Consider the following 26,557-nt stretch of genomic DNA (forward strand, 5'->3'; position numbering starts at 1 on the left):
GGCTGGGGAGCCCGGGATTGGCTCCTGGCCCCCAGCCGGCACTTCACGGCGGCCTCCGCCGCTCGCACTCAATTTCGGCTGGAGAGGAGGGCGAGAGTGACAAACAAATAGAGTTCTTCGCTTGGCGTTTGTCACTCTCGCCTCCTCTCGAAAGCCGAAATTGAGTGCGGCGGCAGTGGGGGTGGGGAGGCCGCCGTGAAGTGCCGGCTGGGGAGCCCGGGATTGGCTCCTGGCCCCCAGCCGGCACTTCACGGCGGCCTCCGCCGCTCGCACTCAATTTCGCCGGAGAGGAGGGCGAGTGACAAACAAATAGAGTTCTTCGCCTTGGCGTTTGTCACTCTCGCCTCCTCTCGAAAGTCGAATTGAGTGCGGCGGCAGTGGGGGTGGGGAGGCCGTGAAGTGCCGGCTGGGGAGCCCGGGATTGGCTCCTGGCCCCCAGCCGGCACTTCACGGCGGCCTCCCGCCGCCGCACTCAATTTCGCTTTCGGAGAGGAGGGCGAGAGTGACAAACAACAGAGTTCTTCTCGCCTTGGCGTTTGTCACTCTCGCCTCCTCTCGAAAGCCGAAATTGAGTGCGGCGGCAGTGGGGGTGGGGAGGCCGTGAAGTGCCGGCTGGGGAGCCCGGGATTGGCCCTGGCCCCCAGCCGCACTTCACGGCGGCCTCCCCGCCGCTGCACTCAATTTCGGCTGGAGAGGAGGGCGAGGTGACAACGCCTCCGCCCCCACCGCGGGCAAGAGGAGGACGAGTGAGAGGGGGCGAAAATGTCGAACGCCCCCTCCGCCGACCACCGCCGCCGCCATCAAAAGCGGCGGAAGAAAACGCCGAGGCCAGCCGCCCAAAACGAGCCGGCCGAGCTGGCAAAGCATGCCGGCACTTCAATCCCGGCTCCCCAGCCGGCCCTCCACGGCGGCCTCCCCCCCCCCACCCACCCACCCCCACTGCCGCTTCGCACTCAATTTCGGCTTTTCGGAGAGGACGGCGAGTGTGTCAAATGCCAAGGGGCGAGAAGAACTCTCTTTATTTGTTTGTCACTCTCGCCTCCTCTTACTCGTCCTCCTCTCGCCTCGGAGGCGGAGGGGCGTTGTCCTGAATACATCCCAATAAAATGCAAAGGTTTCAAAGCATGTTTTGGAAAAGCAGCGAGGATGGGGGAGAATGCTGCCTTGAATGTGAAAGAAACGTGGAAAACTCCAACTACAGTATAAAAAAAAAACATTTGCACTCAGTACTTTTTATTTTATTTTATTTTTTGCCAAGTTTTCCCCAGGGTTTTCCCCTATGGAAATTGGGGAGGTGGGGAGAAAGAGGTGAAAAGAAAAGCCTCTTGGAAAGCGGAGAAATACGGCAAGAACAAACAATTTCTCCCCGAGAGGGGGCAGGAGGAGGAGGAGGAGGAGAGATGGGGCATTGCAAGCTAGGGTGGGAAGAAGGAGGAGGAAGAAGAAGGAGGCAAAAGAAACCGACCCTCGCGCAGATCAGCAAATTAGCTTTCCTTCTCCAAACCAATTTTTTAAAAACCCGTTCTACCCAGAGCAAATGGCAAATAAGCAGCCTGCTTTGAGTCTGATTATTGTTTCATGGTGGTTGCCCTCTGATCTCCTTGTACATGACAAGGCACCTCTAACCCAGCGCTTTGTGTTTGTTATTGGTAATTCTCCTCCCTTCTTCCATTGGAGTCCTCTCCCCTTCCTTTCCGAACGGGGCGGGCGATTTACCTTCTCTGCCTCTTTTTATTTTCCTGGAGGTGGAGGTGTATTCCTAAGGATGCCTTCAGTGCTGGGGAAGGAGCCGATCCATGGAGGGGAGGGGGGCGACGCTGCCGAGAAGCCGCTGCTTACAGAGGCGAAAGAGCCAGGAGACCTTGGCATGGGTGGGCGGCTGGTGTAAGGCAGGGCAGAACCTTCGACCCGCAAGGATCCCGGGAGGTGGGGGCGAAGAGAGGCAGAGAAGGAGGAGGAGGAAGGAAAAGAAAAGAAAAGGGGGAGTGAAAATAAGAGCAGTCCGAGCAATAAATAAATATTGCTGGGCTGCTTTCCAAAAATCCTCAGCACGGAACTAAAAGTTGCAAGTGTTTTGTGAGTTCAAACAGTCCCTTCCAGACTAACACGTTTCATTAAAAGATACAAAGTTTGGTAAACTGAAGCTCGCTCTGTCCAATGCAAAAAAATCATCATCATCATATAATAATAATAATAATAATGATAATAATAATAATAATAATGATGATAATGATAATAATGATAATGATAATGATAATAATAATAATAATAATGATAATGATAATAATGATAATGATAATAATAATAATAATAATGATGATGATGATAATGATAATAATGATAATGATAATAATAATAATAATAATAATAATAATAATGATGATAATAATGATAATAATGATAATGATAATAATAATAATAATAATGATGATGATGATGATGATAATGATAATGATAATAATAATAATAATAATAATAATAATAATAATAATAATAATAATAATAATAATAATAATAATAATAATATTCAGCCGTGCTTCGCTTTGATGGCAGCCTGACGTAAAATGGGGGGCAGGGGGATACATACACGGTTAGGGAAAAATAACAAAACAATGTTTTGGGCTCAATTGCAGTCTTAAATTGAGGACTACCGGTACTTGCAATTTGAACCTTATTGGACACTTCATTCCTGGAGGGTTTTTAAAGAACAGACTGGACAATCCTTTGTCTGAAACAGTATAGGATCTCTTGCTTGAGGAGTGGGGACTGGACTAGAAGATCACTGTTAGTTTGGGATATGTTCAGAGCCCACACATCTGATGACATAAAAAAATTGGCAAAGTCATCTCAAGTCACTTTGGCCGTTATTCCAGGTGGGCTTACATCTGTATTGCAGCCCCTAGATGTCAGTTTAAATAAACCTTTCAAGGACCATGTGCGAAGGATGTGGCATGAATGGATGACATCTGGTCAAGCTCGTCTGACAAAAGTTGGAAATCTGAGAAAGCCAGACATAGAACTAATAGCACAGTGGGTTCGTGATGCATGGGAAGATATTCCAGAGGACATGGTGCAACGTGCCTTCAAGAAATGTGGCATTAGTAATGCTATGGATGGCAGTGAAGACAGCGCATTGTATGAGAGTGACAGCAGTGATGATGACGACTGTGAACTCAGTGATGACGACAACGTATATGCGGATAACATCACAGAAGCTGAAGTAGCTGAAGCTCTGTTTGGACAAACAGATGATGAGGAGGAGAACTCCAGTTTTGAGGGATTTTAGCTCTCGTTAGCTTGGTTGCTGTTACTTTTAAAGATACTGTATTTTTGATACCATATTCTTTTTGGGGACCCCCTTTTGCACTTTTATTGTTTTTCGTTCAAATAAATATTCATGTTATTTTACTTGGCTCTATCTTTATTTTTTACATTGACCAGTAGCTGCCTCATTTCCCACCCTCGGCTTATACTCGAGTCAATAGTTTTTCCCAGTTTTTGTGGTAAAATTAGGTACCTCGGCTTATATTCGGATCGGCTTATACTCGAGTATATACGGTATATGCAAGCTTTCCCAATGTCAAATTGAACTGCAGCTATTACATTAAAATTGTACTTTGCGTAAAGTAGGGTAGGGTGGAAAGTCACATAAGAAACATAAGAAACATTTTAGCAGGTTGTATTTGTGAGGAAAGATACTAACCTGACCACAAGGATTACTGCCAGTTGATACAATAGATCCACTGCTGCCAAATGTAGATGATGATCCAGTAGAGGGTCTCCCGCCACCAACTATAACTGAGGTTCCACTACTGCCAACCGAAGAAGGTCTCCCGCCACTAACTATAACTGAAGTTCCACTGCCACCAATTGAAGTAGGTCTACCACCACCAATTATAATCGTTTCACCCTGATGAAAAAAATAATAATAGCACTACTACAGAAATCATTTTTGTATGAAATGGAACATATTTCTTAAAATAACCCTAATATCTACAAATCCTAGTGTGAAAAAAGCATTGTCACAGACTATACAAAGGAGGAGAAAATTAGTTTTCCAATTGCTAAAACTAAAAAATAATAATTAAGCAAATAGGAAATTTCATAAAATTGTTGAGTTCAAGAAGGATGTTATATGTTTTGGAGATGGATGGATGGGAGGGTGGGTGGGTGGGTGGATGACAGATAGATAGATAGATAGATAGATAGATAGATAGATAGATAGATAGATAGACAGACAGACAGACAGACAGACAGACAGACAGACAGACAGTATTATTTTCATTTTTTATTTTATTTTATTTATTTATTTACATTTATATCCCGCCCTTCTCCGAAGACTCAGGGCGGCTTACAGTGTATAAGGCAATAGTCTCATTCTATTTGTATATTTACAAAGTCAACTTATTGCCCCCCCAACAATCTGGGTCCTCATTTTACCTACCTTATAAATATAGTCCAAAATATAGTCTCTTTTGAACAAAAATCTAAGTTGAGATGGACATTGCAAGACTCCAGATATCATTATTGTCTGTATTGCAATGGAATCAATACTAGTAAAGCATACAATTATTGTCAAAAAACTTCCCAGGGTGAATGTTTTCTATAACTTTGGGGATCATTTAGACCAGGGGTCTCCAACTTTGGTCCCTTTAAGAATTGTGGACTTCAACTCTTTGGGAGTTGAAGTCCACAAGTCTTAAAGGGACCAAGGTTGGACACCCCTGATTTAGACAACTAACTTCTACAGGTTTATCTGTAGTAGCTAAATAAAGGATCACAAACAAAATTAGTGGCATATCCATGAAACCTCTTGTCGATCCTAATGCTGGTTTGCGTTTGACAAATTCTCTGAAGAAACCAATTTTGCTTAGTTTTTGGAGTGATAAAGGGATTTAAAATATCCTTCGCTGCACTTATTCTTCCAAGTGAGAATTGGATAGCATAAATCAAGTTTTTTAAATACACCTGGGAGTGGAATCCCAGCAGCCTTATCTACATACATGGATAGAAATCTCTGTTGGAGAAGATTGCTTCTATGAAGAAATAATGCATGGGGCAGTTTCATAAAGAATTCCTTTCCACATTTTTATCGGAAGGAACTGTACCACAGGTTCCTCCCACCCGAAAAGTTTAAAAGTTTCAGAGATTTTCGGAAGTATATAGTGAGGAATAATACTCAAACTGTCGATTACATCATGACTGGCTGTAAGCTGAGGGCATATACTGATCCAGTATCTGATTTTATCAATATAAACAGTGCTGTGCTTCAATGGCTAAATAGCCTAGATTTGTGATGGTGGACCTATAGCATGTGTGCTGGAAGTGGCACGCAGAGCCATCACCTGTTGCTCTTTCGGGTTTTGGCACGCACATGTGCGCACTGGCCAGCTGGCCAGCATGCATGCCAGAAACCGGAAGACCAGGTGACCGGCATGCATGCGTGTTCTGGAAACCAGAAGCTCAGCTTCCCAGCATGCACATGCACGCTAGGTAACTGCTCTTCCGGTTTCCGGCGCTCCCCCATGTGCATGCAGGCGCTCCCATTTCAGCACTCAGTGCCAAAAAGGTTCACCAACACTGGCCTAGACCTTGATATTTGAACATAGATCTTTTTAACATTTATATTTTATTGTGTTTTACTAATGTAGGTGAAATGTGAATATATTTTGATACTCTTTGTGATATGCCATACGCCAGGGATCCCTAACCCCTGGTCCATGGACCGCACCAGTGCAAGGCATGCCAGCAACCGGTTGGTGCAAACAAGCAAAACCCCATCTATGGGATCCAGGTAGCAGGTGAAACCATGCCCCTGCGGTCCACTGAAAAATATTTCTCCATAGAACCAGTGCCCAAAAGGTTGGGGGCTGCTGCCATATGCTACATAAATAAATCCTCCAGATTTCTCACATTGTTACGTATCATCAGAAACAGCCCCCTTCCCCCAAATCCTAGTGAAGTCAACAGGACTCATATATGACAAAAGAAAGTGTACCTGAGAGACAGAAGAACTACCACTCTGAGATGCAGAAGACTGTATAGTCTGTTAAGAAAGAGGAAACATATTTTGGCATTATAGATCCAAAGCCTGGAACATTGATATGAAAATTATGATGGGTATACCGAACATGATCGGGAACAAAAACGAGAATTCCTCACTACTAGAAAGGTTTTCAGTCTCTGGATCCTCAGGTGCATTGCTTTCTGTTTAAGAGCGGCTCTAAATCAGCATAATGGAAAGACTGATTTTCCATGGTCAGCGTTTTGTGATATGTTAAACAATAAGGCTGAATTTGCTGTTTCTCCTTTTGCGTTTTTTCTTTCTTTTTCTACACCTTTTTGTATATTAAATCAACACTTTAAAAAAAACCCGTTTCAGTTTTGAGAATATATTTACCAGTTTACAGGCTTGGCTGTTGTAGGAAGAAGAGGTCTGTTTATAAAAAAGAAAGAAACAGTTATTTGGAAATGAAGTGATGGAATGATTAGAAGTCAGACAGTGCTTCTAAAGCATACATGAAATATATGTAAAGGTTTTCCTTGACAAGTCATGTCTGATTCTAGGGTGAGGTGCTCATCTCCGTTTCTCGACCAAGGGAGCCAGTATTGTCTTAAGACATTTCCTTGGTCATGTGGCCAGCATGGCTATATGCCAGAGGTGCACAGAATGCTATTATCTTTGTACCAAAGTGATACCTATTAATCTACTCGCATTTGAATGCTTTCGAACTGCTAGATGGAAAGGAGCTGAGGCAGGAATGGGAGCTCACCTTATTGTGTGGCACTTATGTCTTCAACCTAAGCTGTCCACTTTCCAGCCGACAAGCTCAGTGTCTTTAACCCCTGAGCCATCGTGCCCCCAAAGTATATGTAGGTCTTAATATTTCATATTTTTGCAGGATTCTTTCGGTAGTATTTTACAGCTGCAGAAGTCCAATATTTCTGTTTTGTTACACAGATGTTCTGTTGACAAGTTAATTTTTGAATGCCCTATCCAATAGTTGCTGTTAAACACATCTTCCCTTCTTCCCTACTAGCTTGGTTTTTAATGAGGAGACCAGTCATCCTTGATTTAGTATCCTTTAGCAGATTGCAGGATGCTAATGTTCAGTAGCCTCCATGTGCCTTGCTAGTGTTACCACCTTCACTGCAAGCTATGATTCGGCAAGGGACAGTAGCAGTTTTGCCTCTAATCATGCTTTCTTTATCTTCTAGAGCAGGGGTGTCAAACTTGCGTTGTCACGGCAGTGTCACATGACGTATTGGGACTTTTTCCCCCTTCGCTAAACCGGGGGGGGAGCCAGTACATGATGCATCCGGCCTACCAGTTTGACACCCCTGTTCTAGAACAAGGAAAAACAGCTGCTTGTCTTCCTCACCTGCATATTAATGATAGCCAAGAGAAAATATCTCCTACTTGTGGATCTAACCATAGTCTCTAAAGAAAGAGTTCTTCTCTCCTTATTCAAAGCTGAGCTTAGCTGCACATTGCCATTTGTTGCCACATGAGCCTCATCTAAGGCCAGATAAACCATCTAGCCAAGCCTAACAGCAAGAATTAAGATGCAAGTTTGGAAAATTAAGCCTGGCTCAAAGTTTTGGTGAGAATAGACTTGGATCTGGTTTCAGCCAAAACTTTAACTATTACATTGCACTGGTTTTCTAGTAACAGCTAGTTAGTCCTTTGACTCTAGGCCTAGCTGGCCAACCCAGCAGCGAAGGACAGATTTATCCTCCTCTAGTTTGTCAACTCATCCTTCAAAATTTAGTGGGATACCTATAAACTACACTGATTCAGTGACGTTGATAGTGAAAGAATGCTTACCTTATCACAAACTTTCATAGGTTGTCCACTCTAGGGAAACATAACAGAAGCCATTTTAAAAACAAGAAGCATTTCAGGTACATGTAATCCTCGACTCACAACAGTTCATTTAGTGACCGTTCAAAGTTACAACACCACTAAAAAGCAACTTAGGACCGTTTTTCACACTAATGACCTTGCAGCATACCCATGGCCACCTGATGCTTGGCAACTGGTTCATATATATGACCTGTGCAGTGTCCTGGGGTCGTGATCTGCTTTTGTGACCTTCGGACTAGCAAAGTCAATGGGGAAGCCAGATTCACTTAGCAACCGTGTTACTAACTTAACAAATGCAATGATTCACTTAACAAGAAATGGCAAGAAAATTTGTAAAATTGGGCAAAACTCACTTAACAAATGTTTCACTTAGCAACATAAATTTTGGGCTCAATTGTGGTCGTAACTCGAGAACCACCTGTAGTTATGTTACAAATAATACATTAGAAGAATATGTTGGAAGAACCTCTGATACAGTGTATAACTATGATTGCTTTTCCTGTTAAACAAACCTAATCTCATGAACGTAAACATTAATTGGGTCTATTATGTTAACTGTAATTAACAAGCTGAATAGAGAAGCAAGATCTTTATAGTTTTTCATTTTTTCTTAACAGTTTTCTCACAAGTGCAGGGTCAAAAAAAAAAAAAAGATAAAGTGAGTGTTGATACATTGGTTGTGACCGACTGATGTCTTGTTGCCCAAATCTGATGTTGTGGGCTGAGAAAGAATGACTGATCCAAGCCACCCAGCTGGCTTTCATGACTAAGGTGGGACTAGAACTAGATCTCACAGTCTCCTGGTTTATAACCTGGTGCCTTAACCACTGGACCAAACTGGCTCTGTAATCAGGTCTTTATAGTGAAATAAAAGCAATAACAACAACTCAAGTAATACAGAGAAGGTACTAAAATATTTTCTGAGGGAAATGAATGGGTATCAAGAAGAGTAAGGCTTTTTTTAGATATTAAAATGTGGGCTAAATACAGAACTAAAGGAACTACTGATGCTCCAGGCCAGCTCTCCTAACCTGCATGAGCCTGATGTGTTAGGATTACAACCAATACAATTTCCAATGATCAGGTTGGCCAAGAATTCTAGGTATTGTAATTTCTCTTCTGTTTAATTAAGCACTTAACAGAATCTAATTTTTATTTCTTATCTGTGTTTAACATCCGGGAACTGGCAGCTAAATCAGATCTGCATATGGAGGAAGCCAGGATTAAATTCTTAGGCTTTTCCAGCAATTATTTTAGGATTGTCTCTCAACATTTTCAATTAAAATGCTCCTCCAGGTCAATTAACTGCAGCAGCTCTTCTTTAAAATAGTCAACACAACTTTACATACTAGGCAGATCCAAATCTGGATTAATGTTTCCATGAAGTTAGAATGGACTATAGATCATAAAGTTATCACAAAGATTGCCCATCATTTGTTCAGCATCAGATTTAGGATTCTGAACACTATGATTAAATTAATGCATTGCTCTAAACTATGATTTGTTTTAATGATTTATTAAATAACTTCTGCTGGCCTGAACCACATATTCTGAAAGCCCAAGCCAGGTGACATTATGATTTAGAATGTGAAGGTACTTGCTGTATAACATTTGTGGGGGAAAGAAAAAAAAATTTTTTTTGAAAATAGGTTTTGCAGGTTTGTGATCCAAGCCACATTAGCAGTGGACATAATTTTTATGATTTTTATCAACTGAAAGGTTGAAAGCAAATAAATAATAGTTACCTGAATTGTAATACGGATGTCACTTTGAGGATTTGAACCCTATAGAAGAAAGCAACAATTTTACATAACATTAGTTGTAGAACTGCAACTATTTTAAAGAGTTTAATCAATTCTTCCCAGCCCTCAATTTCTGTAACTACCAGTTAGGATACCTAAGGGTTATAGTATTCTGGGGCACTGACAAGAATCTGAATTCTTTACTATTTATCCACAAAATTTGCCATTGCTAAATGTAAACAAATAAATATATTTTCCCTAAATACAGATATTAATTTTAGAACAGTGTTTCCATTCTCACACATCCAGAAGATGAGTAGTAATTTTTAACTCTAATCTGCCCAATTTATGACTTAATCAATCAAATACATCTACCAAATAGAGTGTTAGATATCACTCAAAAAAAAAAAAGTTTTCCAGATGTTCTGATCTGAAAAAGTGGCATTTATCCCTATTCCAGCAGTCCATTTTTACAGTCTTATTGAAAAATCCGGTAGCTTGGCTAGACAATCGTTAGTCTCTATTTGTTTGGGGAATCATAGACTGCGAAGACCTACATTCACAGGTGCACAAAATTAAGATTAGGACAACCAAAACCGATCTAAATTTAGAGCCCCCCAATTTTTTGGATTTGCAATCAATATCTGAGATGTAACAACATCAGCTAATCAGGACTTCTCCCCACTTACAAATAGGAACTTATCAGGGGCTGAGTTTATTCTAAGAGTCACTGTCACTTGATATAACAAGTAGGTCCTCTCTCCTTCTTCACAAACAGAAAATCAAAAATGTTCTTTGCTGTACTGGGTGCTGTTGGGCTATTGTCCCTGTAAAATATATTATCTGAGAGTAGAGGAAGCCAGCAGACATATACCTTACACAGTAGTGAAATCCAATTTTTTTTACTACCGGTTCTGTGGGCATGGCTTGGTGGGCATGGTGTGGCTTGGTGGGCATGGCAGGGGAAGGATACTACAAAATCTCCATACCCTCCCCACTCCTACGGGAAGGATATTGCAAAATCTCCATTCCCACCCCACTCTGGGGCCAGCCAGAGGTGGCATTTGCCAGTTCTCCAAAGTACTCAACATTTCCACTACCGGTTCTCCAAACTACTCAAACTTTCCGCTACCAGTTCTCCAGAACCTGTCAGAACCTGTTGGATTTCACCCCTGACCTTACCGCTTACCCACTATTTGTCTGAATAAAACAGAGTTGGAAAAGCAGGAGGTAAGGAAGTGGGGAATTAGAGCAGACAATCTCTCTGTGAAAAGAACTATAAACAAAAGATGATCCTAAATTTCATAAAATCTTGAAAGAGTGATTTAGAACTGGGATTTTTAGGTCATGCAGACAGAGCATGTGTATAACAGCAGCCTCAAAGAACATCATTCTGGATAAAGCTCAGAGAAAACTTACATGGTAAAAGCAATTCTTTCTCCAAAAAGTAACTATTTCTCCACTCAAAAAGAAAGAACAATTTCCTTTATCGGTTGAAAATACCATTTATACTGAATATGCTGAAATAATCTGTGAGGCAAAAAACTATTCATTGCCTGCCATTTTGGGATGATGTATCAAAGGGGCTTTGTTTTCAGTCATTTAACCATAAATCATTAATTACCGATACAAAAAAATGAAAACAGCCTTCCTTTTATCTGAGGTCTTGTGAACGAGATGAATGGGAGTGGCAAAGCCTAATTAGGTTTCTCAGCAGATGGCACTATTTCTAGGAGAATGAAACAATTCCCCTTTTTTTCTGTAGTCTCCAACACCCCTTCAAAATCTCTTCCATAAGATCCCCCAGGCTCTGTTGCAGATTCTGAAAAGTTAACAGGAGGTCACAAGGGTGAGGGTGAAGAAGAGAAGTCACCTTTCTCAGATTTCATGAAAAGTTATGTACTAGTACATTGTTTCCATACTGAAATTTCTAATTTAATGTACAGTACTTCCTCTCCTTCAAAACCATACAAAACGAAAAACACACAATCACTGCCAATGGAAACTTGCAAGGTTATCAGCTACCGGTAGCTGCATCCGCAAGTAAGCTTGTAATCCAGATAGCTTACTCCATGTTCCTATAGTAACATCATCTCAACTCAATGTAGTAACTTGCTATGTGATTAAAGAATGGAATTTAGCTATCCATTTTTATCTGTAGCTCATGATTAATGTATGATTAAATAACTTAAAAAGTTGAAAGGAATAAATGAGAAAAGAATTCATACCTGGCTCTGGATCTTTTCACCGTATTTAGTGCTCTGCAAAAGGACAGATATTAACAGTTAGTTATGGTATTTTCTTGCAGATTAATCTCTGTGTTGTGGAAATACATACTAACTGTATGCATTTTACCCCAATTATTTTGAGTCTACAGTAATTTCTTTTCTACAAATGAGTACTCTTTTCATCCTTGGAGATAGTTAAATAGATGATAGGTAGGTAGGTAGATAAGTAGGTAGGTAGATAGGTAAATAGATAGATAGATAGATATTTGTATTTGTGTCTATGTATGTGTATGTGTATATACATGTATATGTACATATACAGACACAAACACACACATATATACATACACATACATATACAACATATTTCCATAGCTGTCCATCTTATACATCTATAATCTCAGATGGTTTACAAACAAGAATAAAAACAGTTAAAAGAATAAAAACCAGTACGAAAAGTTCTGGCAACATCTCCACAAACAACCTAACTGGGCTCCAGTCTTAAAGTATCCCAGGTCTTCAAGGCTTTTCAAAAGGCTAAGAGGAGAAGGCCTCCTAGTTCTCAGGGGGTTATATGTTCTAAAGGATAGGAGTTAATACCATGAAGGTGTCCCCCCACCACCAGCACCAGCTGATATTATCTCCACCTTCCTACTGAATATTTCATTAATACACTGAATTTGGTGTACTGGTTAAGGCACCAGGCTAGAAACTGGGAGACTGTGAGTTCTAGTCCCACCTTAGACATAAAGCGCATTGGGTGACCTTGGATCAATTACTTTTTGCAGCCCTAGTAAGCAGGCAATGGCAAACCACTTCTGAAATTTTGCTGAGAAAACTGCAAGGATTTATCTAGGTGAAGAAGAACCATTTTGGTCTAGTGGTTAAGACATAACGTTATAAATCAGGAGACCAAGAGTTCTAATTCTAATTCTGCCTTAGGCATAAAAGCCAGCTGGATGACTTTGGGCCAGTCATTCTCTCTCAGCCCACAAGGTTTGACTCAGGCAACAAGACTGTGGATCAATTCCTGTTGCAGCCAATGGATCAACATTCTTGCACTTCAAGAATGCAGCACTTGTAGAAAACACTAGAAGAAAAAAAGTGCTCTGAGCAAATGTTTACAAGCTAACTATTCAAAATACGAAATCTTGATTTAGTCTTCCTTTTCAAATCTGCTAGTAAGCATTCTGCAAAAACAACTGATATTATGTTTTAAATAAAGCAAAGGAAAAAATGTTTACCTGAATATGCTTGTAGTGGGAGTTGGCAAGTTGCTATAAAAATTGAGAGAAAAAAATATATCATTTGAATTCTCTACATCACTCTAATAATGTTTCCATGTGTGTTGGCAACATGGATGGTGGACAAAGGGTTAGTAGTGTGAATCCCTTTTCTCCCCCTTTCCAGATACAAGAAATATTTGTGCAGAAAGGTTCATTTAGCCAGCTGCAGCAATTTATACATTGCAAATTTGTCCACACATGTGCTTAGAAGAAATTGCTTATGAGTGGATTGCATCATTGTTATTGTTAATTACTCTCATCTTGCTTCTCATTGTAGTATTATTTGCAGAAGTGGGATTCAGCCAGTTCGCACCACTTCGGGAGAACCGGTTGTTAACTTTCTGAACAGTTTGGTGAACTGGTTGTTAGAAGAAATCATTAGGGCAGAGAACCGGTTATTAAATTATTTGAATCCCACCACTGATTATCTGTAACCATTAAGATAAAGAGGATGATTCACCATTCCACTAATCTAGCACTTTTGAAGGGAGGAGAACAGCAGCTGCCTAAAAGCAATGTTTTCATAAACAAGGGGACACTTCCAAAGGTATTGACGAAATATGCTATCAGGTGATCCCAGGGCGCTGTCTACTAAGGACTCTACCTTCCTTAAAAATATTCTTGGCAAAGGATCCACCATCTAAAATTATGATAAACTCTCCAATAAGCTGTGCTACCACGCCATTCCCAGGTATCTTGTTTATACTTGCTGTTTCTTAAATAAAATATAAAGCATTTTTGTACTTTTCTTCCCCAGATAGTTTGAACCTTGGTGGAGATCCAAAATCTCAAAAGATTGCTGTATAACTTCTGACTTCAGAGGCTCTACCTGCCAGAGGTGGGTTTCAGCAGGTTCTGACGAGTTCTGGAAAACCGGTAGTGGAAATTTTGAGTAGTTAGGAGAACCGTAGTAAAAATTCTGACTGGCCCCGCCCCCATCTATTCTCTGCCTCCCAAGTCCCAGCTGATTGGAAGGAAATGGGGATTTTGCAGTAACCTTCCCCTGGACTGGAGAGGGAATGGAGATTTTTTTTTTATTTGAATTTATATCCCACCCTTCTCCGAAGACTCAGGGCTGCTTACACTGTGTTAAGCAATAGTCTTCATCCATTTGTGTATTATATACAAAGTCAACTTTTATTGCCCCCAACAATCTGGGTCCTCATTTTACCTACCTTATAAAGGATGGAAGGCTGAGTCAACCTTCTAATTATCCTCTGAAGTCTGGTGGGACTTCAACTTGCAGTAATTGCAAGCAGCTGTGTTAATAACAGACAGACTTAGTCTGCTGAGCCACCAGAGGCCCTGGTGGCTTTACAGTATCCTTCCCCTGGATTGGGAAGGGAATGGAGATTTTACAGTATCCTTACCCTGGATTGAGGAGGGAATGGGGATTTTACAGTATCCTTCTCCTGGATTGGGGAGGGAATGGGGATTTTACAGTATCCTTCCCCTGCCACTCCCACCAAGCCACATCCACCAAGCCATACCCACAGAACCGGTAGTAAAAAAATTTGAAACCTATCTGCTGCTATCCTTGGGGTTTCTGACATGCTGAAAGGATTTGGATTGGTATATTTTTCTCTGTTAACTCTCTTAATATTTATTTAATAAACTCCTCTTTGGCATTTTACTCTGGATCAAGTCTATTGCTTTTGAACTGTTACAAACCTGCTGACTCTCATCTGGCCACCATGTGCCAACACACATGGTTCTGGAAGAATATTTTCAGAGCAATTAGATAACAACTTTGGAATGAATGAATGAAAATAGAACTTCTTTTCTTTAAAAAATGTCATTTATGCTTAATTGTAACTTACTACATCTGTTACTAATGTACTTGAGTGTTTAGATTCAAAATAAAAATCATTATGTAATGGGGAAGTTATAAAAAATCTACATCCCCTATCCCTGAACACCCTGTCAATCCATTTTCTTTCTTAAATACAGCAATTAAATTGTATTTTGCTTCCTAGCTTCTTGCATGTAGAGAATACAGTGTCTTTGTATTTTACTTCCACCTCTCACAACACTAGACAACACAGTATCAACAGTAGAAACCTTTAAATTTCTAGGTTCTATCATATCGCAAGATCTAAAATGGACAGCTAACATCAAAAACATCATCAAAAAAGGACAACAAAGAATGTTTTTTCTGCGCCAACTCAGAAAGCCAAACTGCCCAAGGAGCTGCTGATCCAGTTCTACAGAGGAATTATTGAGTCTGTCATTTGCACCTCTATAACTGTCTGGTTCGGTTCTGCAACCCAACAAGAAAAACACAGACTTCAGAGGATAATTAGAACTGCAGAAAAACTAATTGCTACCAACCTGCCTTCCATTGAGGACCTGTATACTGCACGAATCAAGAAGAAGGCCGTGAAAATATTTACAGATCCCTCACATCCAGGACATAAACTGTTTCAACTCCTACCCTCAAAACAACACTATAGAGCATTGCACACCAGAATAACTAGACACAAGAACAGTTTTTTCCCAAAGGCCATCACTCTGCTAAACAAATAATTCCCTCAACACTGTCAAACTATTTACTAAATCTGCACTACTATTAATCTTCTCATCATTCCCATCACCAATCTCTTTCCACTTATGACTGTATGACTGTAACTTTGTTGCTGGCAATCCTTATGATTTATATTGATATATTGACCATCATTTGTGTTGTAAATGTTGTACCTTGATGTACGTATCTTTTCTTTTATGTACACTGAGAGCATATGCATCAAGACAAATTCCTTGTGTGTCCAATCACACTTGGCCAATAAAATTCTATTCTATTCTATTTTATATTCATGTAGCATAAATCAACTACATAAATTCATTCTCATTTACAGGAAAGTGCATTCTTTGCGGGAGGTTGTGAACCAATTTCTAGCAAAGTTTGAATAATAACTTTTTTTCAGTTCTAGGTTAAGTCTGGAAATACTGTATGTGAAAATTTGACATACAAGTACTATAAAAATGTAATGTATGCAAAGAATGTAGAGAAAAAAATATGCATGTTATCATTTTAGAAGTCCCCAAGCAGGAAGATCATTTGCAGAAATAATTTTGCAGGACCAGAAAATTGAATGCATGAATTAGAAAAATATATATTTTGAGAAGAAACTTTTATGGTGCTCACTTTACTTAATTTAGTGTATTTTATTGTAAAGGAATGTGTGATAATTTCCCATTCATAACCTTCACATGGTTCCCTGCTATTTCCTCTCCTTTTTTTTTCTTTAGCCCAGAAAATTTACAGAAGAAAAGATGGGAAAACTATCCAATATCTTTTAAATGGAAATATTAGAAACACATTGACTTGAGCTCAACTGGGGAAACAAGCATTCTTACCGATGTATATGTTTCACGCTGTGAAGAAAAAAAGGATAAAAAAGAATAAGTAAAAACAATAGTTACAATAAAAGCCTCTCTATTTGACTAGTCAGCAAAAAGTTCTTTGCATGATCAATCAGTTGCAATTAGACATTCATTTTGCATTCTTTTATAGTAATCAAATTAAAGAATTAAATAAATAGGACTTACTTCAGGTGGGAAAGGCTTTGTAGGAGGATATACTATGACCTGTCAAAAATCATCACAGAGAAAAGTTAGGTTTTGTTTAAAAGAAAGTGCTGGAGTCCTTTAGAATTTATTTCTCTCTATAAATTTGTCAAAATTGAATGAGTGGAAACATTTCATTTGAAAAAACCTCTCTTGTAAAAGCTTTTAATTTTTTAAACCAGGAAAAAAAGCCTATGAAATGGGAGAGCGATTCAAAACTATTCTTGCCAAATAACTAATATCTGGAAAATAAGAAGGAAAACCATATCATTATTTCCATTTTTGTTCCCAATTGAACAGACTATTGTTAGTGTCATTTTACACAGAAATGGTGGTAGGCTGCCTCATGAAAATCAGGGGATGCCAGAATTGTAACTACAGTTATAGCTACGCGAATCAAATAGTAGTGTCAATAATGCCTGAACAAACATGTCAATACTGCCTGAACAAAAATGTGCATCTGTATCTACGTTAGCTACCTGTCCAGGAGCTGAACAGGCAGGGAACAGGCATGGTCTAATCTGCATCTAGACCATGACAATAAAAATGCACAGAATTAAGTATAACAAATTCAGTTTAGTGGCATTGGAAAACAGGCTTATAGCATGCTTGATATCCCAGGTTCTCTTCACAATATTGTAAATGTGTAGTGTTGCCCCATATCCCATCATCTTGATGCATGGAAACTCATTAATAATGCTATAATAAGTTTATGCATTGACTGGAATCTTCATTGCCACTAAAGGCAGATATTGTGTCCAACAAGGATTGTGGGAGAGCACCGACTTCCTAAATTACATGTGGAAGCTGAGGTGACACTCTTTTTGACAGATTAGGACCGATGCCCTAAGGTTCTGGAGACCACGTGTCCACCAAATGAGACCAATCTGAGATCTGAGTTAAGGTTCTTTCTATGCCAGATCTAAACTAAAAGTAGAGGAATAAGGAGCTTCTACTATATATTGTAACATTGCCTCCCCAAAAGCACACTCCAGCCAAGTGGGAACAGCATAAGATGGAACAAAGCACAGCAGGCAAACCAGATTGTCTTACTTATGTGGAGCAAGAGAACCTGGGTAGAAATTGCTTCCCAAAATAGCAATAGCAATAACACCTAGACTTACATTCTACTTCATAGCACTTTGCAGTCCTCTCCAAGTGGTTTCTAAAGTCAGCATATTTCCCCCAACAATCTGGATCCTCATATTAATAACCTCAGGAGGATGGAAGGCTGAGCCAACCTTGAGCTGGTTAGGATCGAATTCTTGGCAGTGAACAGTGCGTTAGCCGGCAATACTGCATTCTAACCATTTGGCACCATAGCACCTAAGGATTCTAATCACTGTGCCTCCATCCTCCTAAATCTAAGGATGGGCTGAAAGAGAAGGTGGGGATCAACCTCAGACAACCTCTGATTTTGGGGGCCATAAAAGGGCAGCAAGTTAAAGGCAATGGTATCTATTTCATGGGAGGTTTTCTCCTTCATTTGTCTGGCCTTAGATTCTACGCAATTTGGTGTGGCTGGATGGGGGATTTACGGCTCCATCATAGGCAACCAAATATCTTAGCCCATCTTTTCATGAGCCTAATGTTAGTCAATCTACTTCTAGTTTTAGCTTTAAATAGAGAGGATAATGACTTAGAGATTGAAAACCAGAAGACAAGTTTGTTGCAAGGAACTGTTGCACTTTTAAAAGAAGATCCTACATAAGGATATTTCAGAGATTTAGTAGGAAAATGAACCTACCTTCCCTTTATCTGAAATAGTTGAAACAGACTGCAAGAAAAACAAAAGGCAAGTATTATATTTTGTCAATTGTAACTTCACCAGGGGGCATCATGGAGCAGTTTATGCCACCCCTTGGACAACAGTTCCATGCAGAGGGATTTCCAGGAGCAAGGGGCATCACATAGCCAATGCCCCTCCTCTTTATAACTCCCTCCTTATGGAAATCCCTGGTTTCATACAAGAAAGAATGAGAAAGAATATCAATAGAGCCCTGCCTTGATCCTATTTTATTGTAACAGGGAGGAAAGAAAACAGAAACTGTTATTGCAATATAGCCTATATCAATAAGGTAGACTTATATTTCTTGTGGTATCTGTTTCCTGACATGTTCTACCCTGAAAGGCTAGCAGTATACCGGTTTAGGAAACTACTTTCCTCAGCTGCCTCCATATTTTGGAAACCTTTAAAATAGCAATTGATTTCTTACCTGCCCATAACTGCTGCCGCCGCTTGTGTCTATGCCTCCCTGCAAAGAAAACAAAACCAACTGTAAATAGAACTGGCAGAATTTAAGAGATTTGCATTTATAACAGGGTGTTCTTGTTCATTAGTTTTTAACTTAAATCTCCACCTAAGTTAGGATCCTAGAGGTCTTTAGATGTTTCTGGACTACAATTCCCACAATACTGATCTTTGGCTATGCTTGCTTATTGGGACCAAAGAGAGTGGAAGTCCATCTACAATCAAGGAGCCCACAGCATTACAATTTCTGAAGCTTGAGAAAGATCTTTGGAAAATCCTTGGGAGAACTTGTCAGAATACTTTTCCACATTTAAGGAAATCTAAATGGAATGATGCTGAAAATGCATCATCATCATCAAGGTTATGACAGGATATTTCCCATCCAATATTTTGCACTCTTCGGGACTGGATCTGGAACAGACTGATCTTACGGTGACATTTTGGGTAGGGGCAGTTGATTCATTTCTGACTGTGTTCTTATTCATTAGAATTTGAAGCACATTTGGTTTTTTTTAATTGTTTTAGTTCTGCACATCTTCTGGGTGTCCCATTGGTCCATTTCCCAACTCTTATTTTGCTTTCTGGATTCTGGACCCAAGCTGCAGTACTTTTGTCAAGTCAGCAGATATTAAAAGCACAGGAAAGTGGGTGCCAAAGGTTACTAGCAACATTCTTTTGGAGAATGTAGGTGAGGTGATTTCTGTTATTCCAGGACCAGCCTCCAGGTGGAAGGAAGAAAAGATACTGGATGCTATTGGTCAACTGGAAAAGGAGAGTGAGCATTGATTGGCTCCTGGCATTCTCTGTATTTCAAGATTTGCAGAAATAAAGATTATTATAGATTTTAATTCAGATTTCTTTATGAAAGTTTGGGGAAAGGAAATATTGGTGAGGATGTGCTCATAATTTCTATGTGTGTATGTTTAGTTTTATGGCTTTTATATGTATCAGTTGCAACACAAATCGTTAAGCATATGTGTAACTTTAAAAATTAATTTCTCACTGTACGTTTGGAAGGGGATTCCATTTAGTGAGACTCATTTTCAGAAAAATAAAAGGAGAATTATAGTTTGAATATACTGAAAAACACAGGACTGTTAAACAGCGTAAATGCCACCAACAGCACCATTCAAACAACAGAAGGAGACTTACATCACCACAACCATATTTGTTGTAGACACTTGCAGTTCCACCCTGTATGAAAAATAGAGAATTAAATGAAGACACTTTACAAAATAGGAATATTTTGCATCCAGGATGAGGCTTTCATTGTTTTCATATAATGCTTTTGCTATGAAAATACCTGCTTTATTCTCAAAATAAAGGCAACATCTAGGAATGTTGCCTATATTTTCTAACTGTCTTCTGTTTGCCACAATTTCTGTGGTCCATTCTGAAGGGTTTATTTTTTTAAGGAGCAAACCAAAAGAAGTGTCACTATGTCTTGATTGCTAAGACTGGAAGCCATCTTCCTGAAAGCTTCATTTGTAGAAATCTTTTGAAAGAGGGAATTTCTGGAAACACACTTTCCCAAATCGTTACTATTCTTGGAAGACTAGACAAGGCACATTCCTAACTCTATCACATCTGTAAGTCAAAAACAATATCCTCCATTACACTAAGAAGGTAGAGAACTGGAAGCCTATGCAATATAATGGCACTGCTGAAGTTATAACAATAGCAATAGCACTTATATATTGCCCCACAGTGCTTCACATCACTCTTTGGATGGTTTACAATGTCAGCTTATTGCCCTCAACATTCTGGGTCTTCATTTTACTGACCTCTGAAGAATGGAAGCTTGAGTCAACCTTGAATCCATCAGGATCGAACTCTAGACTGTGGGCAAAGTTAGCCTGACACACTACATTCTAACCACTGCACCACTAGGTCTCTTTGTTATGCTTTCCAAAGACTCATACCAGTTTTTATAAGAGAGCATAACTTAAATAAACGTGCCAAAATTTCAATATTATCTGGTTATTTGAAGGCAAAGATTAAATCATGGACAGGCAGATTTTGTTGTTCCTGTTATTGTTTTGAAGTCATGCAATACTCTTATTTAGTCCATGTATTTCTTAGATTTCCACCCTACCCTTTTTCCCAGAATCTAAAGGGAAATCCCCTTGCGTATTTTTTTTTCCAAAACAACAACCACCTACATTGGGCTGAGAGCACGAGTGATTGGCCCAAAATCATCCGTTGAGTGTTCTTGATTGAAGGTGGATTAAAATCTTGGCCTTCCTGTTTCTAATCTAGTAATTTAACCACTATTCTACAGTGGAAATGATGTCATCAAAACAAGTAATGCTAGAAAATATTTATGTTTTTCTTTCTTTTTTGGGAATTGAAAGATTGAATAAGACAACTATTTTAAGACTTGTGTGGGGTGGGTGGGGAAATCACTTTAAGATGTGTGATTTGGCAATATAATCTTGGTGAGATTCAGGATTATAAAAAAAGGTGGCCAAGCAGTTTTATGAAGCTTATGACCTGTAGGTGGCCCATCTTTGGCCTAAATAGAAATGGGAAAAGTATATACTTACACCAAGGCATCCAACTTTTTTGATGCTTCCCCCTTGGTAGATTAAGCCTCCCTAGAAAAAAGCAGGAACAGGTTATTCCTTTGGCAGTGGTTTCATTTACTATGTCAAAAGAAATTACAAGGTAATAGCAGAGTTTTACTATTGTTCATCTACTCTAAAGAAAAAGGCTTCATTGAGAGTAATTGTTGGTGTCCTTGGCAACAAGGTCTATAATTTGGAAAGAAACCAAAGTTACTGATTTTGGTGCAGAAAGGGAATTAAATTAAATTATTGCTTGGGTTGATTTATTTGCTTTGCAGGTAAGGAAAAACCAGGAAAGAAGATACAGTTTCCCTTAATCTATTTTCTAGTATCTAAAATTAGGAATTCACAAGTGGGGAATTCTAATGATCATAGGAGCCTTGTAGCTTGAATGCCAAAGGTACGGTACTGCATGTTGGAAATATGATAGTAGAAGAGATTCATGGTAAACATGGTTTCCATATCAGTGAGGGAATGTGGAAAAATAAGAATAACTAGTGTAAAACAATGTAGGTATAATCTCTCCTTAATGATCCCAAAGATGGCTCCGCATAAATTTGTACAATTTGTACAATTAAGGGATCATCAAGAAGTGTGATACAAATTATGGCAATCACTGTATTCTTCTCAGCAATGCCTCTAATATTAGGCTTTTACCTAAACATAACTAACATTGGGGAGGAAGGGGGAGGAAATTCTTACCTGTGATTGACTGCTACCACTCTGTGAGGAAGATGTGGAACCCTGCAAAGAATCAGTTCAGTAATTTATTAATAGAAAACTTATAAACTGATAATAGCATAGTCAATATTTCCATGTCCTATCCTTTCTTGTGAAAGTCAAACAATATGCAAGATGAGTAACCTCCCTTATATGCTCTTTTTCATTGTCATATAGCTTACTCATCTTGAATATTGTTTCATCTGAAAATCAGAAATTTATTTTTAATGCTAATTTAGATATAGCTATTTCGATTGTTTTTAAAAGACAGCATAATGCGGTCATAGTAAGGCCCAAAGAAAGGCTCTCACTAACTTATGCTATCTAGTAGCTTACAATCCACCCCCCAAATCTTTTCTCTGTCAAATGATGCAGAGAATTATATCACTTAGCTTTTCTGACTTGACATCCACTAATTGTTTTGAACTACAGCTTTGGGAATTGCCTGCCTATCTAAGCAACCCCAGTCTAACTGGGAACCATAAGTTTTCCAAATATGCCTGGTGGGCAACTGGAAAAACATGGTGGCCTAGTTGGGTTCTCCACCAAGGTTCTTCTTATGTTCTTGAAAAACTGAATAAATTACTCTGTGAAAATACACCAAGGCTTGGAATGAGATATATAGAAGGAGTAATAATGCTTACCTGGGCACATTCGCTGCCACTTCCATAAGAACCACCCTAAAGTAATAAAATACTATTAAAATTCTAGAGAATTTCTTCAACACAAAGCAACTTCAGGTTCAATAAAGAATCAAGAGAGCATAAATGAGCAATTGCTTCGTCTAAATACAGTAATATTTTTTTTCCTGTTGCCCATCTTTTCTGCTGATGTTCTTTTGTGAATTAGAGGATTGCATACTTCACCAAAGAATGTTATAGGTATATTATAATACAGATTGCAAAGAAGCACAGAAACAGGAAATGGGGTTCATCTGTGTTTTGCCCCACCCCTTATGTCTGTTTAGGAATCTTGCTTCTCTTCTTGTGCCATGCTGAAAAAATGCAGTAGAGTAATATATTTAGCAGAGGAGAGGTAAGCTGTTACATAAATAGATTAGGAATACCTTGTCATGCAATATATGCACTGCTTCTGCAAATTGACCCTGCACCTATGGGATCCACTGCCACTGCCAGTTTGGCAACCAAACCCATTCATTTTTGCCTGGACTGAGATTCACTAGGAATCATAATGAAGACAATTTCCAATGGAAACATTGGAACTCTACCGAGATTTAAAATGGACTATTTCCCCTGGCAATAATTTATGTCAACTCGCTTTACAATGGGTTCCCAATTCTCTCTCTTTTTGTAGAGATTAGATGCCAAAAATAATTTCCAGATGAAGCAGAGGGATGGCCTGCTGGCGATGCGGCAATCCATCTCTTTGCAAATGTACAGAATTTTTGCAAACACAGAATGGACATTAGTTGGATGTTGTTTTTTGCAAAATTCCACCGGTCAGCTGGAGAATGCACCCTTCATCTCTTATAATACAGTTCTGTATGCTGATGGGAAGAAGATAAAGACAAATCTCCTTGAGCCTGTTTCTGGTTGAAAACAATGCTGTTAAAGAGACTGGTGTGGTGCAATGTAATCTGGTTTCCCAGGAGGGAGGGGCTGCATCCTGAAGGACAAAGAGGCTGCAAAGCTTGGAAAGTTTGATTGGCAGAAAGAGGATTCAAATGGTTCCTCTCTTGTAATTGCCAGAATGTATCTACTATTGTTATGCATATAATTGCTTTAGTCAGGCAAGATTCTGTCTGAAGGTGAAGAACAATAAAGGAAATTACTCAGAAGTAACTCTACATGTTGTTCTCGGTTCTTGGGGCCTGACACCTATGGGCTCAGATTTAAATGTATTTACCATACAAATCAAGGATTCAATGAATAAAGGCAATTGTATGAAGAGAATTTAATCTGGAAATTGTTCAAAAATTCTTACCTGGCCACAGTTTACTCTTACAATAATGTTAGAAGACTGTAAAGACAAAAATTAAAAAAAACTTTTTAATTAAAAAGCTGCTGCCAAAATTTTCTATGGAGTCTGATCATTTCTTGGTTTTTAGTACACTTTCTTGATTTTTAGCATTTGACTATGTATCTGAGTTGAAAACTCTGAGGAAAAAAATATGTACAGAGTATTGGCCAGAATGTGTATAGCTGGAAATATTATAATCATATCATTCTGCAAATAATACTATAGTCATAATCATCTTTCACCCAATTACTTTGTATAAGTGATTTGCAATATACAGTATAGTTTATTTTTGTACCTCAATGCAAGGGGACTCTGAGCATAGAAGTCCAAGTGATGTATATGAACATTAAGCAATAATTCAGTCAAAACTGAATATGATTAATTTCAGCTAAATAAATAATGTTTAAATTATGGGAGATTTAAGTATAGTTAAGTCTCTATGTTGGCCTCATGGCGTTGTCATGTGACATATCGGGACTTTTCCCCCCTTCGTTAAACTGGGTGTGGGCGTGGCCAGTGTGTGACACATCCAGCCTGTGGGCCAGGAATTTGACAGCCCTCCTCTACATTGTAATTGGAATTGAGAATGCTTAACTACAGTAGTTATACATAGCATGTTAAGTCTGTGTTATTTCTACAAACCTTCTTCCTACTTCTTGGTGTTCCACTGATTTCTTTGACCACATCAGCCACTTTGTTATCATTTCCTGTTACATTGGAATCTCTAGGGAAGAGGATTTTGTCGGAAATAACAACCCAGTATCTTTCCGGATCTTGAAAAACAGTTGCTCTGCAAAGACAATATAATTTCATTCAATCATATTTGGATTATGATGAATTACTGAATTATGTTTTGTTCAACATCTTTTTTTTAGAATCAACACACCATACAATATCAAGTATGCTATATAATAATTGAGAGCCAGTTTGGTCTAGTGCAGGGGTGTCACACTCACATTGTCACAGCAGCATCACATGAGTGTTTTTTCCCCTTCGCTAAACCAGGTGTGGGCATGGCCAGTGCATGACGCATCCGGCCAATGGGCCGGGAGTTTGATAAACCTGGTCTACTGGTTAAGTCACCATGCTAGAAACTGGGAGACTGTGAGTTCTAATCCTGATTTAGGCATGAAAGCTGGCTTGGTAGCTTTGGACCAGTTATTCTCTTAGCACAATTCACCTCAAAAGGTGTTGTGAGGAAAATGGGAGGAAGAAGGTGTTTAGATATGTTTATTGCCTTGAGTTTTTAATAAAAACAATAAAGACAGGAAATAAATAAATAAATGTCACAACATTTTAAATTCTACTCTTTCTATTATTCTAAAAGTTATTTCTTTTATTTAGTTATTTATTTCCTTATCTTAAAATAATTTCAGAATACTAATATTATGTTATAACAATTTATTCTCGAAAACACTTCTTTATTTGATCATTTTTGCAGGGTGTTATTTCTGATAATCAAGATATCTAACCTAAGATGGTTAACCTAAGATGGTTAACCTAACCTAAGATTAACCTAAGATGGCGCCGACGAAGGCTGCCTCGGTGAAATGCTCTCTAATTGTTTCTTTATTTCTAATTGTTCTCTGTGCTTTTCTTTTATGTACACTGAGAGCATATGCACCAAGACAAATTCCTTGTGTGTCCAATCACACTTGGCCAATAAAATTCTATTCTATTCTATTCTATTCTATCTTCATATGATGTCTGTGAAGGTAGACTTTAAATCTATTGTTTTCTTTTAAATGGCCAGAGAGCATTTATATATTTACATTCTCCACAAAATACATTCTTCCTGTAACATTTAATTTAATCATGTAGCAATACAAGGGGCTTGCCGCGAATTAATTGTAATGAAAGGTGACATATATGTATTTATGTTCTGTTTATCTTTTTTTACAATACCACATTAAATAGGTAAATAGGTGGCAAGCAATTTGTGAACAGACAAGCCTCAGTTGGCAGCTCTTTTTTTTTTTTTTACTAAAACCGAATTCCAAATATGCTCCAGTTAAAAATGACCGACTACCTCTGACATATGTAATAAATAATCTCACCAGGGACATCTGCAAAGGAAAATCAAAAAGGGCAAGATGGCAGCCACAATTGCATGATTGGCATTTTGGTTTGTTTGATACACACACACACCCAAACAATCGTAACACAGATGCCCCTTCATCTCTGTCTCAGACACAAATGCTGTATGCTACTAAGATAATGTAAATGCTTGGCTATAATTATAAACATAATTAGAGAATGTTTATGCTTGTGGCTATGTCTGTGCCTGTGTAGGTGTGTGTGTGCATGTGTACATATGTGTCTACACACCAACACACATACAAAGTATGT

General features: G+C 39.0%; 1 protein-coding gene across 18 annotated transcripts in view; it reads right to left on the minus strand.

Moving 5' to 3' along the window:
• The window catches only part of LOC131196433 (hornerin-like), a 114,380-nt gene that overhangs the window by 73,965 nt on the left and 13,858 nt on the right, over window positions 1-26,557 (minus strand). For all 18 annotated transcript variants that reach the window (XM_058179262.1, XM_058179265.1, XM_058179259.1 and 15 more), the window contains exons 6-22: window positions 24,851-24,998; window positions 24,173-24,208; window positions 22,873-22,908; window positions 22,211-22,252; window positions 21,488-21,538; window positions 20,094-20,135; window positions 18,907-18,945; window positions 18,438-18,467; window positions 16,673-16,711; window positions 16,481-16,498; window positions 13,082-13,114; window positions 11,838-11,870; window positions 9,613-9,651; window positions 7,829-7,858; window positions 6,401-6,436; window positions 5,999-6,046; window positions 3,704-3,910 (exon numbers count right to left, since the gene is read on the minus strand). In XM_058179262.1, coding sequence (XP_058035245.1) covers window positions 3,704-3,910; window positions 5,999-6,046; window positions 6,401-6,436; window positions 7,829-7,858; window positions 9,613-9,651; window positions 11,838-11,870; window positions 13,082-13,114; window positions 16,481-16,498; window positions 16,673-16,711; window positions 18,438-18,467; window positions 18,907-18,945; window positions 20,094-20,135; window positions 21,488-21,538; window positions 22,211-22,252; window positions 22,873-22,908; window positions 24,173-24,208; window positions 24,851-24,998 — 907 coding nt within the window. The remainder of the gene's footprint in view (window positions 1-3,703; window positions 3,911-5,998; window positions 6,047-6,400; window positions 6,437-7,828; window positions 7,859-9,612; window positions 9,652-11,837; window positions 11,871-13,081; window positions 13,115-16,480; window positions 16,499-16,672; window positions 16,712-18,437; window positions 18,468-18,906; window positions 18,946-20,093; window positions 20,136-21,487; window positions 21,539-22,210; window positions 22,253-22,872; window positions 22,909-24,172; window positions 24,209-24,850; window positions 24,999-26,557) is intronic.

This window comes from Ahaetulla prasina, chromosome 3 (genome assembly GCF_028640845.1).
Source record: "Ahaetulla prasina isolate Xishuangbanna chromosome 3, ASM2864084v1, whole genome shotgun sequence".
Taxonomy (NCBI): Eukaryota; Metazoa; Chordata; class Lepidosauria; order Squamata; family Colubridae; genus Ahaetulla; species Ahaetulla prasina.